The sequence below is a fragment of the Sminthopsis crassicaudata genome, chromosome 5 (genome assembly GCF_048593235.1).
Source record: "Sminthopsis crassicaudata isolate SCR6 chromosome 5, ASM4859323v1, whole genome shotgun sequence".
Classification (NCBI taxonomy): domain Eukaryota; kingdom Metazoa; phylum Chordata; class Mammalia; order Dasyuromorphia; family Dasyuridae; genus Sminthopsis; species Sminthopsis crassicaudata.
The window spans coordinates 55,621,918-55,640,808 of NC_133621.1; the positions used below are offsets into that span (position 1 = coordinate 55,621,918).

At 30.9% G+C, this 18,891-nt stretch overlaps 1 protein-coding gene across 2 annotated transcripts in view; it reads left to right on the forward strand.

Moving 5' to 3' along the window:
* Positions 1-18,891, forward strand: part of PLXDC2 (plexin domain containing 2) — a 463,969-nt gene that overhangs the window by 220,001 nt on the left and 225,077 nt on the right. For both annotated transcript variants that reach the window (XM_074266811.1, XM_074266812.1), the window contains exon 3: positions 10,820-10,966. In XM_074266811.1, coding sequence (XP_074122912.1) covers positions 10,820-10,966 — 147 coding nt within the window. The remainder of the gene's footprint in view (positions 1-10,819; positions 10,967-18,891) is intronic.

Below are 18,891 nucleotides of genomic sequence, written 5' to 3' on the forward strand. Positions count from 1 at the left end.
ACAATTAACAATTCTTTAGTTCAACACATGCATTTAGTACTTACTATAGTTCTACAAGATTCACACCTTTGATAAGAGACCATATAAGCTCAGACAAACTCAGCCAGAATCAGAACGAGGGAAGACCAGAGAAGTGGTGGCAGGCTGTCCTCCTTTGATTCTCCACTGAAACCAAGATCCAGAAGGCCTCCAGAAAACTAGCCAAGCCCCAAGTGAAGAAGACAAAACTTGGAAAGAGACAATAAAGGATTTGGACTTTAACCACCGACTGTACTCATGTGGTGATTACTGAACTAAAACTAAGACTGCCTCCAGAGATCCCAAGGAAACCTCAACAGAGAATATTACATTTTAAAAAGAATATTACACCTCAAATTAATTTAAATACTTCAGTTCTGCCTTGTGAAAAATTAAGAACCAATCATCCTGATTTACAAGCTTGGCCATGCAGAGCCACTACTATTAGCACAACTAAAATGGAAAAAGGAAAGAAATGAAATGTATTTTTTAACTAGAACTGAAGTAAAATTATACTATTTATCATTTTAAGAACTGTGTCTAGTAACATCAACAAAAGAATATTATCAAAACATCTTTGCTAATTTAAAAAGAAAACCACTTCAATTTTCCACTTTCCATTCACTTGTCTATCATTGATTCATGAAATTGTTAAGCCTGTTTTCCACTGACTCCCTCTAATTCTAACCTCTCTACCTGATCTCTCAAAGGAGGTGGGTAGAAAAGTTTTTCTTATCTCTAAACTGAGTTCCCAGGAAAAGGTGGAAAAAAGATTTATCATCAGAAGTGAATCTTAGTCTTATTTTAAAAGCACAAAGAAATCCTCAGATGATTCAGAAATCTCACTAAATATAAGGATTTTATTCTATTTTTTTCCAAACCTCAGTATAATGGATTTTAGATAGAATGCTAGACTTAAATATCAAGAAGATCTAAGTTCCAATTCCACATTGGACACAATAAGTATGTGACCTCAAGAAAGTTTGGGTTTTCATTGCAGAGAAAATTAATGATAGCTTTAATTAATTAACAAAGACAATAACCTGTCTCAATCTCAGTTTCTTTTTCTAATGCTTCTGAGGTTCCATTCTTTTACTTGAATTATGTGGCCTTCTAGATCATACTCTTATGTCAGTTCATCATCTTATGCTAAACTTTTGTCTAAATAAAACAACTCTTGGAAGTAGGAAAGAATAAAAAGAAAAGTTTCCTTTTCAATCTGAGTATTCCAACTATATATGATATGTGGATATTGAGAGAAAATTGTGTATATCCTTTTTTCTTTCTTGCTTGACTTGAAAAAATGATTTTGCATATATGGTGTTGCATCAAGATCTTGGTGAAAGTATGGATAATATCCTGGTTTTAGGATCAGAAAAAACTGAGTTTATATCCAACCTCAGATATTTACTAATTGTGTGATCCTTTTCAAATCATTTAACTCCCTTTTGTCTCTATTTCCTCATCCATAACAAAGATTTCTTGGGTTGTTGTGAGGATCAAATGAGATATTTGTAAAGTATGATATAAATGGTAGCTATTATTTCTATTGCCTATATATATGTGTGTGTGTGTGTGTGTGTGTGTATACACACACACACACACATATATATATATATATACATATATACATTGAAATATTGAAAATATATGATTTATTTTTGATCATAGGGTATTTTCTGTACTGTCTACATTCTATATATTATCTCCAAATTCATGAATTCTGTAGATACTGAAGAGTTACCCAAACCATGATCTTACACTTGAGATACTTAATCCATCCCATAGTTGTATTGGTTTGACCTAAAGATAAATTTTGGGAGCAAGAATGATATTTAAAGTGAGATTTTGAAAAAAAATATTGATATATTTTAATCCATCAATTGACATTTAGATTTCTTATCTATTAGAGACATTTTTCCCCACCAGTAATAATATTGTTCTTCTTTCATGTATTCTGCTGATTGTGTGGTTTCATTTGGCCATTCATTCACAATATGTTTTTTATCGCAGAAAAAATCAACGATAACTTTAGTTAATTAACAAAGACAATTGAATTCTGTTTTTATTCTTTCAGAAAGGTATTTTGAATACAGTATTTACTAGTAGAAAATTAAATCTATTATTAAAGATGCATCAGGAATTGTTCAACTTTCCTTTTCTTTTCACCTGTTAGGGTTCAGTAAGAGTCCAATAAGGCATCCATCTGCTTACTTAAAAGAAAGGAAACTTTCCCCTATTGGATACAATGTAAAAGTGACTTTATGGTTTTCAGCATGATACTCATTTATGAAAATTGTTTCCCAATTTTGCAGTCTTCAGTGCATTGGGTCGTTTGCTAATTGTGATTCATGAGAAGCACTCTCTTGACATAAGAGAATTTATGCTCTAATAAATGTTCCTAGATTAAGAATATTGTAAGTTTAAAATTTCCATCTTGCTCTGCAGAACAACTGGGAACAGAGATTGATTAAAAATGTTTCTGCATTTTTTAAAATGACAAAGTCAAGTTTTTTATAGCTGTTTTTCTAATCATCTTTTTTATTCTTTTCTTAATATTCAGTTCTTCACTTAATGATATATTTAACAATATATATATTGGTTAAAATTAGATTTTGAGAGTTTTCTGAATTCTTCAAACATAAATGGAGGAATGAAATATACCTGAAGATCTGTTTGGATATCTCCTTTGTCCTATCTCTCTCTAATTTTATTATAATACATATGCTTCCCTTTCCTTCTATTCTAACACATAAAAGCCATATAAGTTCTATGGTTACAAGACATGTCTTTTTAACATTTTGTTTCCATTTTATTTCTCTCAATTACTTGTAAATTTTTAACATTTTAAAATATTGATTTCTAAATTTTCTCTTCATTTTCCACTTGTCTCTTGAGAAAGCAAGCAATCTGATATAGATTATGCATGTGAATCATGCAAAAAAGAAAATATAGATAACCACACTTTACCCTGAACACCAAAAAATAAAATATGCTTCATTTTTAAAATAAAATGTTAGGCCTAAAATGTGTGCTTGTCTCTGCACTCAGACAATAACAGTTTTTTTTCCCCCTATGGAGGTGTATAGTGATTTCATCATTAGTCCTTCAGAACAGTATTGAATTATTGTATTGCTGAGAATAGCTGTCGTTTACAGTTGATTGTCATTCAATATTGTTGTTACTCTGTGCAATTTTCTCCTGATTCTGCTCAATTCAGTATGTATCAGTTCATATATGTCTTTCTAGGTGTTTCTGAAACCATGCTGCTCATCATTTCTTGTAGTACAATAGGAATCTATCATAAACAAAAATTTGTTCAGCCTACCCTAATTGGTGGGTATCTCCTCGGTTTCTAATTTTTTTGCCACAACAAAAAGAGCTACTGTAAATATTGTCTGTACATATGGATCCTTTTCTTTTTTATTTCTTTGGGATAAAGACCTAGTAGTGATATTACTGGGTAAAAGGTCAAGCACAATTTTATAACCTTTTGGTAATAGTTCCAAATTGCTTTATAGAATGATGTGATCAGTTCTCAATTCTACAAACATTGCATTAATGTCTCAATTTTTTTCCACAGCCCTCCAAATTTTGTCTTTCTTTTTCTGTCATATAAGTCAATTCAATATGTGTGGGGTGTTCCTTCAGAGTTGTTTTTATTTCTATTTCACATGCAAATTAAGAATTCTGAGATACAGCTACACACTTGTCAGATTGGTTAAGATGACAGGAAGAAATAATGATGAATGTTGGAGGGGATGTGGGAAAACTGGGACACTAAAGTATTATTGGTGGAGTTGTGAATGAATCCAACCATTGTGGAGACCAATCTGGAACTATGCCCAAAAAGTTATCAAACTGTGCATACCCTTTGACCCATCAGTGCTACTACTGGGCTTATATACCAAAGAAATTCTAAAGAAGGGAAAGGGACCTGTGTGTGCCAAAATGTTTGTGGCAGCTCTTTTTGTAGTGGCTAGAAACTGGAAAATGAATAGATTCCTATCAATTGGAGAATTGTTCTATATGAATGTTATGGAATATGATTGTTCTATAAGAAATGACCAGCAGGATGAATACAGAGAGGCCTGGAGAGACTTACATCAACTGATGCTGAGTGAAATGAGCAGAACCAGAAGATCATTATACACTTCAACAACAATACTGTATGATGATCAATTCTGATGGATGTGGATATCTCCAACAAAGAGAAGATCTAATTCAGTTCCAATTTATCAAGATGGACAGAATCAGCTACACTCAGAAAAGGAACACTGGGAAATGAGTGTAAATTATTTGCATTTTTGTTTTTCTTCCCAGGTTATTTTTACCTTCTGAATCCAAATCTCCCTGTGCAACAAGAGAACTGTAAGGTTCTGCAAACATATATTGTATCTAGGATATACTATAACATATTTCACATGTATAAGACTGCTTGCCATCTAGGCGAGGGGGTGGAGGAAGGGAAGGGAAAAGTTGGGACAGAACTGAGTGCAAGCGATAATGTTGTAAAATTACCCAGGTATAAGTTCTGTCAATAAAAAGTTATAATTATAAAAAAAATTGTATTTCTCTAAACAACAGTGATTTAGAGCATGTTTATATGACTAGAGATAATAGCCTTGATTTCTTCTTCTGAAAACTTTCTGTTCCTTTCCTTTGACAATTTATCATTTGGGTAATGACTAGTATTTTTATAAATTTGACTCAGATATCTATATATTTGAGAAATGAGAACTCTATCAGACAAATTTGTTATAAATCCCCACCTTCCAGTTTCCTGTTTTCTTTCTAAAATTAGCTGCATGCATTGATTTTGTGAAAAACCTTTTTAATTTATTGACATGAAAATTACCTCTTGTCAGGAATGGCATAGAACGAATTCCTGCACATATTCACTTGGATGATTTCTGAAGTTTGATGAGTTCTATAAATTCTAAGTATTAAAGATTAATGAGAGATAATGGTGCAATGGATATAGGATCAACTTAAGAGTCAGAAGGCTAGAAGTTCATATCCTGTCTTTGATATATGCTGTCTGTGACCCTAAATGAATTACTTTTTCAGTGTCCCAGGGAACTCACCCACATCAAATTTCACAGGCCAAATTTTCTCTCATGAAAATACTGTAATCAATATTCATTTTCTATTAATGTGGGTTTTATTTACAATAAAAGTAAAATAGATTGGAGGGCTAACTGGACTTCAAAGAATCACTAAAATAATATTATAAATAAAATTTCAATAAAGATTTCATATAACAGGTATTCTATACGTTTTAGTGTAAATAAATTTATGGGATGTAAAAAGCATTTTATTAGGTATGGATCAAGGTACTAGTAAAAAATAGTGCCATAAAACAGTCAAATGAAATTACCATTATGGGCCTGAGCCTTGATCGATACAGTAATTGTAGGAATTTTAGGAATAAGTTACTCTATTACTTTGTTCTCAATTTTCATAAAATATGAATACTTGATATTTTACTGGTAAAAAAAATAAATATATAAAATGTACCACATAATGTATGTTCTAATTTTTTTTCCTTACGAAAGGGGTTTTTTGGTAAATTTTTCACTGGACAAGAGTTCTTTTTCTTTGACAAGAACTCTTTTAAACATATAAAATATGTTTGCCCATATTAACGTCTTGAAATAAACCATTACAATGGTATTCATAATTCACCAAACAAACCACTGATATACATCAGAACATTTATGAGAAGTAGATTTTCATCATGTTTAAAGATTCCAAACTCTAAGCTAACATCTGGAAATGAAATAACAGGAAGATACATACTTCCAAAGATCTAGGCATATATTCTCTTATTAACCTTTTTTTTTATCCTCTACAAGTTTCTTTGAGAAATAAATAAAGTTAGCCGGAAAAATGCATTCTGCATTACATGTTTCAAGTTTATTTTCTTATTAACCAACAGTACAAAAATTACATCCCAAATCCAAAATCAATTATTTCTATATTTTATCTTATTTTTTTCAACTTGCTGAGTGTTAAGTAAGCCTATATGAAACTTTGGGGGGATTGCATTTTTATTAGTAGGGATTTGGAACATTTTTCATGTAGTTTAATTTGAAATTCTTGATTTCATAACATATTTGTAGCCTTTTATCATATGTATTGGAAGGCTTACTTTTCAAAGTCTTGTATATATTTGTATATAGTACATATAAATGCCCCCAAAGAATCAGTTTTCCAGAGAGTAGTACTCTAGTAACATTGGGTTCTTGAAGCTAAATTATTGAAATCTATGCCTCCTTGTGGAAATTCTCTCCAAAGTTTCATCTTAGGGATAACACATGCATATAGGCAACTCAGAGACTTAAAGTTACATGGAAGGAGATTGAGAAAGTAAAGCACTTTCCCATGGTCATCCCCACACTATGTGGCTAGAATATGTCAGAAATTTGACATGAATTCATATCTTCCTTGCAAAGAAAGATTTCTGTATATAGTCCACCATTTTTTTTTATTATTTTCTTTCGATAAAATCTTTGAGAAAATCTTGGTAGACGAGGAGAGTTTAGAAAAATCACCTTCTATGATAGTTTATATCCTTATAGTAACTCATTTAAGTGAAAAATACAAATAGTTTTTAAGAAAAATATTTCTGTCTCAAAAATTCATTTGACACTTGATGAAACAGATCCTTAAAGGCTTTTCCCCTTATAAAACCTTCTTGAAAAACATATATGGGTATATATATATATATATATATATATATATATATATATATATATATATATATATATATATATATATATAATTTTAAAAGATTGATAAACAGAAATGTATTTATAACATTGTTAAATATCTTCTGATTACTACTGTGAAATGAGACAATGAATTGGGCCAAAACTTAATGAGGGGGTTGAAGAGAGAGAGAGAGAGAGAGAGAGAGAGAGAGAGAGAGAGAGAGAGAGACTGACAATGAGAGAATTTTTAAACAGCAATAATATTTTTTCTGTTGATTATGTTTTCATTGATGCATATGATGAAATACCACAATCTTTGGACCAAAAAAAATTATGGGTGATCTAAAACACAATTGAAATACACATGACTGCAGAATACTTTTGAAAATGGCCTATATTCAAGAATTGTTGTGAAGGATATCACTAAGAAGATATGTGATTGAAAAAGGAAGTAGAATATCCATATCACATGAGTAGGTAACAGAATGAGAACAAAATATAAATGATGCATAGAGGAAATCCTTCAGCACCCTGGATAGATCCCAGAGTGTATCTGCAAATGATTGTGATCAAGAATTATACAACATAAGAGTGAATTTTAGTCTTTGAAGTCTATAGTCTTCAAATTCACACACATGAGTGAGGTGAAATATTCATTTTTAACTATTTATGTTTGAGTATTTTAATTGTTTTTATTGGTAACACTGGGGGAAATATGTAACTGTGAAGATGAGCTATCATTTGTGTTGTGTGTAGTCTCAAGATTTTTAGTGTATGAAAGTATTCAGTAAACTTCCAGAGAGGTTGGATTAAACTATTATAATAAATGCAATGTTGAAGTAAGTTTTGAGTTTTAAAAGGAATACCTGTCATTCATATATATATATATATATATATATATATATATATATATATATATATATATATATATATATATATATATATATATATATATATATATATATATATATATATTTAAAATAAATAAGTGTGCTCAGTGCACTGATAGATATTTGAGAATGAAAATCATGGATAATATCAATGAAGGCCTCTAAAAATATGTCATCATCAGCATTCCTTGAGCATAATAGCCAAACATCTATGTAAAAAAAAAATTAATTTGATTCAGTTTAGTTGTACAACAGTAGCTCAAACAACTCTTCCAGTTCAACTGTTCTAATTTTATTATCTACTAAATTAATTGAATCTTTTTTGTTTGTATTTATTCAGCAAGAATGAATTGAAGAAATTTAAAATATTCAATGAGATTTGACTCAACCAGGCTCTCATTTGCACTTGACTGACTGACTAATAACTAGAATTAAATGATAGTCATTCAATAGGATCTTTTATGTTTGTTATTTTTTATTTAAGATGACCTGCATTTTCGGAGTCCATTATTATATTATATAGAAGAAAATACATTTTTCATCTATAATTTCATTTTTCCAAAGATAAAAAATGTTCTCTTGGGTTATCATATGAATAAAGACTTGACAGAAGCAGACAGATTGGAAAGTTCTGAAATTCCTATTTCAGTAAACTTCTATGAGAAAACATGATTCTCACTTCTAAATTAAAGGTGTTTATGAGCAACAGTAACCATTATATTTCTAATTATTTAATTGAAATGCCAAAATTTCAAAGTCTATTTTAAAGAGGTGCAAAATTCACTAGATAAGCAACATTTAGCAATTTAAATTTCTAGGCAGAACAACTATACAGTCAATGGCTCATCAAAATTTACTAACATTTATTAAGAACCAATTGAATACAAGACATTGCAAGGAAAAAACAAATACACACACACACACACACACACACACACAAAACTAAGCTGTATCTAAATTCCTGAAATTTAAATTCTAATGAGGTGTGGGTGTAGAATGGATACAATATGCATAGAAATAGATAAAGAATTATTTGAAAAATTAGAGAAGATTATGAGTTAACAAAATTATATTAAGATCCATGGAGATATCTGAGTATTCTACAAGACAGTGAGGAAAAGGAAATGCATACTAGGAAGAGGGAATTGTTGTTGAAAATACATAGAATTGGAAGATGAATAGTACAGAATGGATAAAATAAAAAGAACGTGAATGAGAATCCTCTGAATAAGTTTGAGTAAGTTCCAGACTATAAAAATTCTAATTATTATAGTAAGTATTTGAAATTTATCCTAAAGAAAATAGAAAGTCATTTGAAACTTAATCAGCCTTTTATGTAAAACTATTTTGGAAATTGTATGGAAGATAATATGGAGATTTGTTGCTATGGTTTCTGATCAATCAGATCTCAATCAAGGAATAATCAATTATTAAGCATCAATGATGAGCTAGTCACTAAATAGTTATAAAGGAAATAAGACTACATAATGTGCTTCATATATTATGTGAATGTTTCTTATTAATAAATATCAATTAATGTTAATCGACTTGGGTGTATTTTTCTACCATTCTTGTCATAAAAGTGAAGTTCTTTGTGAAAATTTGATTTGAATAAATCTATGAGTTTAGAATGAATGGGTCTTTATGACATTAAAATGCAAAAGAAAACTCTTTGAAGCCCTATTAATAGGTACCTAGAAGATATAGGGGGAAATGGAGAAAATGTCATGCGGCTCTGATTTGCTTCCATCTGCTATCTTCAGTTGTCTTTTACCATACAACTGTCTTGAAATAAACTAGGACTTTTAAGAGGAACAGGTGATGTGGAGATGCATTCTGGTGATAGGCATTGCAAAGCCATTGGGAAATAGAGTGTGTCACGTAAGGAAAAATAAAGCCAGTTGACTGGAATATTAAAAAATGAAGGAGAATAATGTTTAATAAAGCTGGGGAAAAATGGGTGAGGATTGGGGATAGTTTTAAATGCCAAACATTATATATGTGGTTCTGGTTACTAAGGTTTAGACTCTCTCTCTCTCTCTCTCTCTCTCTCTCTCTCTCTCTCTCTCTCTCTCTCTCTCTATATATATATATATATATATATATATATATAATATATATATATAAAGAAAAAGAGAGAGAAAGTTAACTCTCTCTATACATACTTTAGACTATATTTATATATTTAGACTATATATATATATATATATATATATATATATATATATATATATATATATATATATATATATATATATATATATATATATATATTTAAAGTTTAGACCACACACACACATATATGTTTTAGATTATAGATATTCTTGCAAAGATGATGGCAAGATGTAGAGGATGTCCTCTCCCATGTCTCATCCTGAGTCATTTCCTTTAAAACAGGAACTTTTTCATTTTTCTCTTTATATTTTCAGTGTATAGATACCTATACACCTAGATTATAGTAAATACTTAATACATGATTTTTAAAATTGCATTTTAAAAAAATAAATTTTAAATTTATGGAATAGTAGACAAGGGAATTAAATTAACACCCATAATATTGCTCCTATAATATTGGTGAGCTGCTTCTCAGCAGAGATATTTATTTTAATGTTCAGAGCTTTGCATTAAGTGATTGTATACAATGGAGGAATTCCTTGCCAAACATGATTCTGGGTGCCATAACTATTGTTAAAGAAAATTCAGGAAAAAAGTTGTAGTTAATAAACAAAATGAGAGACAAGAAATCTTGAGAATCCCTTCATTTCCAAAACTATTAGCTAAAAGCTGACTATATATTGCTATTATTAAGGCAGAGAATCTGCCATTAAGTATCCTCTGATTTTCACTCACCTGGAAGTTAACACTAATTGTGTTCAGATTTCACCACTTTCCCCAAGAACTATTCTTATGTTTGTAGAGTCAATAATAGTACACAGTATTTGTTTTAAGATTTTTTGAACACAGAGAACATATTTGCATCTATTATTGTTAATTTTCAAATATTTCCTGTAGAGGATTTCTAGTTTTTACATCGTGCATGTTAGTTCACTTGCCTTTGAAATAAATGAATCCCCATAGTCATTTTGAGGAATAACAAGCCTTCTAAACTCAAAGGCATTTGTACTAATTGTCTGTGAATTGTTTCTGTTTGTAATACATTTGTGTTGTTTTTTCTCTCTTTCTATATTGTTACAGGAGGATACAGATCATAATTACTATATTTCCAGAATATATGGGCCATTTGACTCTGCCAGCCGGGATCTGTGGGTGAATATGGACCAAAAGGAAAAAGATAAAGTGAAGATTCATGGGATTTTGTCCAATACCCATCGGCAAGCTGCAGTAAGAGATTTGACATATACTCATTTTTCCCCTGAAAAGCTATTATTTTAATTGCTATAATTGTAACATTTATTGAGAAAACTACTCAGGGAAAGTCAACTTTAAAATTGCCTGAAGGCCTTTATGGAAAATAAAGAAATGAAGTTGTTTAAGATAACTTGCATTTGTTTAACAATTTTCCTCTCATGAGATTGCTACAGGAAGAACAGAATACTTTAACTTTGTGATTTATTTTAAATGTTTTTAAGAATCTCTTTAGCTCATAGTCCTATACCACAGAAACATTTTAAAACTCTGTTTTCTTCAATTATGACCAACTTGAATCCATAGAAATAAAAAATTATACCATTTCCATATGTATATGTTGTTAATTCAGAACCATGGAATAAAATTGGATCAGTTGGGATATTCTTCTATTTGTATATAGCTACTCCCCACTATCAATTTCCTTTCCCCCATAATTAGATTGTTTATCTTTTATTTGGCAGATAACTATATTTGGGATCATTTTCATAAAAAAGAATCCTATGAGTCCTTTTTGGGAACATGGAATTGGGATAGAAAGAATTTTTAAAGGCCATATTGCCCTACCCTTTAGTTATGCAAATTAGGAAAGTGTCCCAGTTCACAGAAATAATAAGGTTAAAAGCCATATTTAGAACCCAGGTTCTCTGATTTCTCAATCAAGATGGAAAAAAAAAATACCTCAAACCAGTAGATTTTAAGGACAAAGTTAGAACTCTGAATTGAAATATAAAAGAAGATAAAATGTATGAGATGAATTGAAACATACAGAGTAGCTGGTTACATAACCCTCAATACATTTGTTACTTCTTTCATATAGCATATTTAACGAATGCTTATTATGTTTAAAGCACTGTATTAGACATCAATTTTCTTCTGGAAATATTTGCTATTTATATCAAATACCCTCTGATATACTGATTACTAAATTATAAGAAACATGTTTATTTTTTAAATTTAATAATATTTTATTTTTTCAATGTCATGTACAGATATCTTTCAACATTCATTTTGTAAGATTTTGAGTTCTAAATGTTTTTCTTCCTCCATTACTTCTCTTTCTCCAAGAAAGCAAGAAATCTGATGTAAATTATAAATGTACAATCATCTTAATATGTTCCTATATATTAATTATTTTGTGAAAAAAAAAACAATAAAAGGAAAAATCATGAGAAAGAAAAACAAACCCAAAAAGGTGAAAACATTATACTTTGATCGCATTTAGTGTCCAAAGTTCTCTCTCTAGATGCAGATGATGTTTTTCCATCCCAAATATATTAGTATTGTTTTAGGTCAATGTATTGCAAGTATATCATATATTGCAAGTATATCATACTTTATCATATATATCTTACTATTCCTGTGTATAATATTTCGATCCTGCTCAATTCACTCAGTATCAGTTCATGTAAGTCTTTCCAGGCTTTTCTGAAATCAGCCTGCTAGTCATTTGTCATGGAACAATATTATTCCATTATACTGAGATACCACAAATTATTTAATCATTCCCCAGTTGATAGTAATCCACTCATTTTCCAATTCCTTGCCACCACAAAAGAACCACTACAAACATTTTTGCACATGTGAGTTCTTTCCCATTGTTTATGCTCTTTTTGGGATAAAAACCCAGTAGTGAGATTGTTGAATCAAAGTGTTTGTACAATTTTATAGACTTTTGGGCATAGCTGCATATTACTCTCCAGAATGGTTAGATCAGAAACACATATTTATATTTTAAAAATCTCAACTGCCTATATAATAGATAGCATAATGTTCTAGTCATTGCACAAGCCATGGTAATTAATACTGATTCACCCTCTTAAAATAGCAAAACTCATCCTTTATTGACTTTCTATTATTATTCCTAGCTTTAATCTAAAAAAAAAAGAAAATAATAGGACTATATCTTTTTAAAATGTCATTTAAGAAGCACTAGTTATATATCAAATACTAAGCATTATCTATGTATATCAATTAGGTATTCATTGTTCATTTATGTATATAAGTATGGATGTCCATGAACCTAGGTTGTAACAGATTTTTTTAAAAAGTTAAAAATCCTTGAGCATTTGTTAGGTATTAAATATCAGCAGTATTTTCTAAAGCTGAATGGAAAACTAAGTAAGGTATCTTCTCTCTGATAAGCTTTAGCTTTTTTTTTTTTCCTCTCTAGGGACAATAAACCCATCACAAGATGACAAGTTCTAAAATATTTTACTGCGGAATTTAGGTCAGATTCTCAAAAGAGAGAGAAAGGAAGAAAATCTGTAGATTAGACTGATGTCCAGCAGGTGTTCTCACAGCTTGCAGCTATTTCCCAGATCCCAGGAGCAAGAAACAAGCCAGCTGAGATGAGTGAATGGAGGTGTGAAGATTCTAGAAAATCCTGTTACAGACTGGCTTTTGTTAGAGAATATTTCAGTCTAGGGCAACAATACCTTTTGGATGCTTATAATCAGAGGCAAAACTTCATAGAAACACTATCTTTTGATATGTGATGAGTATTTGGACAGGACCTTCCAGGGCCATTCCCAGATATGAATAAATGTTATGAAAGGGTTTATTTCTTCTTTTTTTGCAGCAACTCCAGGAAACCCCAAAGAGACCTCTGAGCTGTAAATGACAGATTAAATTATAGAGATATTCACCATAATAAACAGCAATAGAACATTATTCTTATTATTCCTTCTTATTTTATTTATTTATTTTTAGCTACCCTGGGGAAACCTGTGGCCTATGTTGCCATGTCTATTGGTAGATGCCTTCAGCATGCATTATGATAACTACTTGGCAGAGAGATAGATACCCATACTATGTGTCTACATTTACCACTTTTAATTGCATGCAAATAACACATGAACTGTCCTTGGAGAGTGATCTGGAAAGGCAGTTAGCATAAATAGGCACCTACTTAGATGCTTTGTGGGAAATCACAGATTATGGGCTGGAAAAGATTCTACAATGTTATCCTGTGAATGTCACTTTTGGAATTATTTCAGGTTTTCCTAACCAGTCTAAGGAACAGGATTTTTATTCAAAGAGCACCAACTTTTAATTTTAAATATCTGCCTGTGATAAATGGAGACCATTTTGCATGTACACTATCTATATACAAAGAGTAAATCATGTATGCCCTGGAGAATTCTTATATTTTAAATGCTTTAGAAATATTTTTAAGACATAAAAAAATAATCCTTAAAAATCCTGATAATGTTTAATTGACACTAGTTGGCAGTAACTTTCAGTTTCTTAAACAAAGATAAGTTCCTCCATTACACTGAAAACAGACATTCCACAATTTCTCTGGTTCAGTGATTAAGGTACTAATGACTTTCCAAAAAGTAATCATTGTTTTGTATGAAAACATGAATTTAATTTTGTTCCAATCCAAGTTCACTTTAGATATTATTCCATTTTTTGATTTTATTGTTACTTGAAAATGAAAATGTGACCAAAAAATCTAAGCCTATTCCAGCATGCACTGACTGGACTTACTGTTTCATAGCTCACTGTTTATTAGGAAACAAATAAAGCCTTAATAGACTAGGAAGAAAACATCACAAAGAAGCAATTTCTACAAGTAGTGTCAGAACACTTTCTCAAAGATAATCATTATTGTCACCATTTACATGTCACTTAATATTTCCCAAAGTAGTTTATAATAATTGCTATTAATTATGCTTCATAACTCTGTGAAATGAGTCTTTTGTACTCCTTTCTATCCATTTAAAAAAAGAGGTAAAATAGTAAGGAAATCAAAAGGAATTTTGATCAAGAAAGAAAATCAAGTTAATCAATATGAGATGTCATTCTCTTAATTTTTATTGAGGAAGACTTTTAGAAACAGAACATCGGGTTTATGCAGATGTGGAAGGCTTTTTCTGTTTAGTTTCCCTATTACTTTTTCAAAAGGCTAAGGAGCATGGCACAGATATCATGCTGATGTAGAATGTGACTGTGTCATTTCAATTCACATTGTCTTTACGACACTAAAAATGTCTTAAAATAAGAGAAGGAACATGAGGCAGGAAGGGATTTTAATTTGTGTGTATTTAGGACATGTTCTCTAACATCACTGTGACCATTCTATAAAGATGATTACAACCAGGACACATATAATTGCACACACATTTTCTCTCTCCCTCTCCCTTTCTCTTCTCCCTCTTTCTCCCCCTTTCTCTCTCTCACACACATATCACAAATATGTGTGTATACTTTGAACCATTATATATAAGCATGGTGATCAATCAAGTAATGACTGTCTACAGTAAAATAAAATAATAGGGGCAGAGAAACCCTGTTTTTCTCTCCATACATGAAGTATTACTTTTATGTTCCTCAAGCATAACATGAGGAAGAATGTTATGCTTTCTGCGAGAAAAAAAAAAAAAAAAAAACTAGTGATTTGAATTAAACTGAGAAGACTTGAATTAAAAATAGTAGTAATATTAAAACAACAATTCAGATGTAGTGTCTCCAATTAAAAAAAATTACTATGGAAAATGAAAGAATATAAGCTCCTGGAAGACAGGGACTTAAAAAAAAACTGTCCTAGTAACCCTAGAAACTAACATAGGGATTTATATTTAGTAGGTAGTTTTAAATGGCTTTATTAAATGAATATTAAGAATCAAGACATCAAATTACAAATAGAAATAACTTATTGTTATTAAATTTATCAGAGCATATAAAATAAGCCTCAATATTTTCTTGATTTTAATATAAATTCTATATTTCCTCAGTTTGGACGCTTCTACTTGTCCTTCTTGATTATTATCTGTCATAAATGATCAAAGATTTGAATCCAGGGATGGTGCATGGATTTTTAACTCATTTTCTGGTCCTTTAAGAGAAATTATTATTAATGAGTTACTTCCATACTTGAAAGATCTGTGATTTCATTAATATTAGTGTTTACATTTCTGACAACCTATCTACTCAAAGTTCCTGCCTCAATGCTACTACTACTGCTACCACCACTACTACTACCACTGCTAGCATCATCACTCCTCCCACTTCCACTACACTTCCTCCTCCTATTACTACTGCTCCTAAGGTAACCTTCCAGTCACCAAACCTAGTTATGCTGTCTCTATGACAAGAAGTACTCCAGCCCTTAAAGGGTCAACATCTAATGTTTTCAATTCCATAACCACAGTTATAGCACTCTAGACACTGGGATTGCTTTCAAAAGCCCAACATTATCTGAAATCAGAGAAAGTCTATCTGTGAGAGTTAAGGATGTTTTTATTTTCATTTTTTCATTTTCATTTAGCTGACTTAAATAAATGCTGTTTATTAATGCCTTTTTTAAAGTTTCCCATCACCAGCATTGCATGGCAATAATTTAACTAGGTGGCAGGGTAGATAGAGGTAGAGAACTGGAAGCAAGAAAACTCATCTTTCTGAGTTCAAATTTGGCCTAAAACACTAGCTTTGGGACCCTTGGTAAGTTACTTAATTCCCATTTACCTCATTTTCCCCATCTGCAAAGAAACCTTGAGTGACAAATCACTATGTCTGCCAAGAAAAAAACAGAAAAACAAATAAAATTACAAGGAGTTAGTTCTCAATGAAACAACTGGGAAAAAAACAAAACAAAACACCCCTCTTAAAGCAATTTTTTTTCACTATCACATCATATTATTGATTCATATTGAGCTTGCAATCCTTGCAACCCCCAGTTTGTCTTCATAACAATGGTCATCTATTAATGTTTCCATTTTTAACCAAATCCATCATAATAGACACTGAAGTTTTTTGAGCAAAAATAGCTGTATTCTCAGCCATGCTTCAGGAATATCAGTTGCTCAACCACTACTTGCTTATTTATCATCTTAAGTTATTTATTGAGATAGGCTCAATGGTCTATTATTAAAAGGTCCTTGATTCACATTTGAGAATTACTCTAGCACATATAATGAAATACAAACAATTACTTCTGCTTAAATGGGAGCTATAAAGATTCTAGCACATGCTTTAATTATCCTTCTCAACCTAGATAAAACATAAATAACTTGATTTTTTCCCTTTTTATCATTAAATTATAGAACATAGAGGGACTACGTACAGTGTTATGGTCTTATGCTCTACCTCAGAACATTTGATAATGAGAGGGGGGCAGAGAGAGAGGAAGAGACAGAGAGGAAAGGAAAAAAAGGAGGAAGGAAAGAAGAGAGAGGGTGGGAGGAAAAGTTAGTTGAAGAGTTCTTGAAGAGATCATATAGAGAATATTCTGTCGTCTCTAGAGTCATGAAATCTCATAAAAATCATTGTAGTTAAACTATCATGTGGATAACAAGAACACTGAAGAAAATTTGAGCTATTTTGGCTTCATCTAAAAATGAAGAAATTGGGTCTGGCACAAGGCTCAAAGGTTTTCAGGGAAGATGTCCCCAAAGTAATCTATTTGAGAGTTAACCTCAGGAGCAAGAATGTTTACCTTCTTCCTTAAAGGTAAACTAAGCCCCATCATCCTACTGCTATAGATATGATTTTAAACCTATCCCCTTTTATTGAATCCCGAGTGCAGAGATGATGACTATACTGTAAGTATATAGAGGTTATATAGAAGAGGCCACAAGAGGTGGTGAACCTCCTACTTCCTGGGAGGGCTACAAAACAAGCCAGGTAGATAATCATCTTTATTGTGAAAAATACCCAGAGAAAAATTTCTAAATCTCTTTAATAATATGTTACAATTTTTCTAATAACCTTTTATCTTTTTAAAGACTGCTAATAAATGATCCCTCCGCCTTCTCCTTGGTGGTCTAGGTAATGACAGTTACTCTGATAGTCGATGCTATTTTCAAACCTATTTTCATTCTTCTCCTCTGAGTCCTCTCTGTGGGCCGATCAGGATTTGTAACAAATCTAATTTTAGATAACATGTCTGTGAGAAGTGTTCCCATCTGGAAGTTATTAAATGATATCAATTTTACATGAATATTTTGCAGGAGGAAAATTTCTTACAGAATTTCACAAAATAAAAATAGTGTTATTTTTGTGAAAAAAAAAAAAATTCCTGAATAACTGATATAACAGAGAAAGAACATGGTATGCTCTTGTGTAAAGGTTTGCATTATAAAGATTGAGAGTTGTTTTCTATTTTTTAGTTGAGATTAAGATTTATTGAGACAAGTTAATATGTTAATATATTTAAGCTTTTTATATGCACAAGTGGTATAATCAATAGAATAGTACTAGTTCTAGAATCACAAAGATGAGTTCAAATTCAGAATAAAAAACTTACTAGCTATGTTTTCCTGGGCAATTCACTGAATAACTTTTAATTTACTCCTAGAGAAATGGTCTCTGCCTCCTAGAATTGTTGTAAGCACCAAATGAGATGACATGTAAAGTGCCTTAGAAGATTTAAGTATTATGAAATTCTAGTTAATTAGGGTTTTTTTTTTTTGATTTTTCACATTTTTGCATTGACAGACTCAAAAGAAACCATCTGACCATAGGTAGATTAATGAATAATGTATAAAATATATATTTTAAAATAGCCTTCATCTTTTAAAAAAATAGCCTCTATCTGAACTGATGTGCTACCTGAAAATCTACCATGAAAGGTTTGTTATTTTGAGCTAAAGCACTACTATCTTCATCTGTTAAAAGATAAATAGCTCTAAAAGTAAAGCACATTTAGCCATTATTCCTCCTTTGCAAGTTTAGAGGAAATAGCAATCATCTAGATAGTACTCTGGATAAAATGTTCATTAGATATGTATTAAACATGTATTATTTCACACACTCCACATTTCATACAATTGTGAAAATTATTCTTTTTCATTATTATTCCAGTGAAAAGCATCATCTAGTGACCATATAGACTTAATTAATACTACATGCAGTCAAGAATTAATTCTGAAGAGGCTGAAATTTCTCAGGAAATC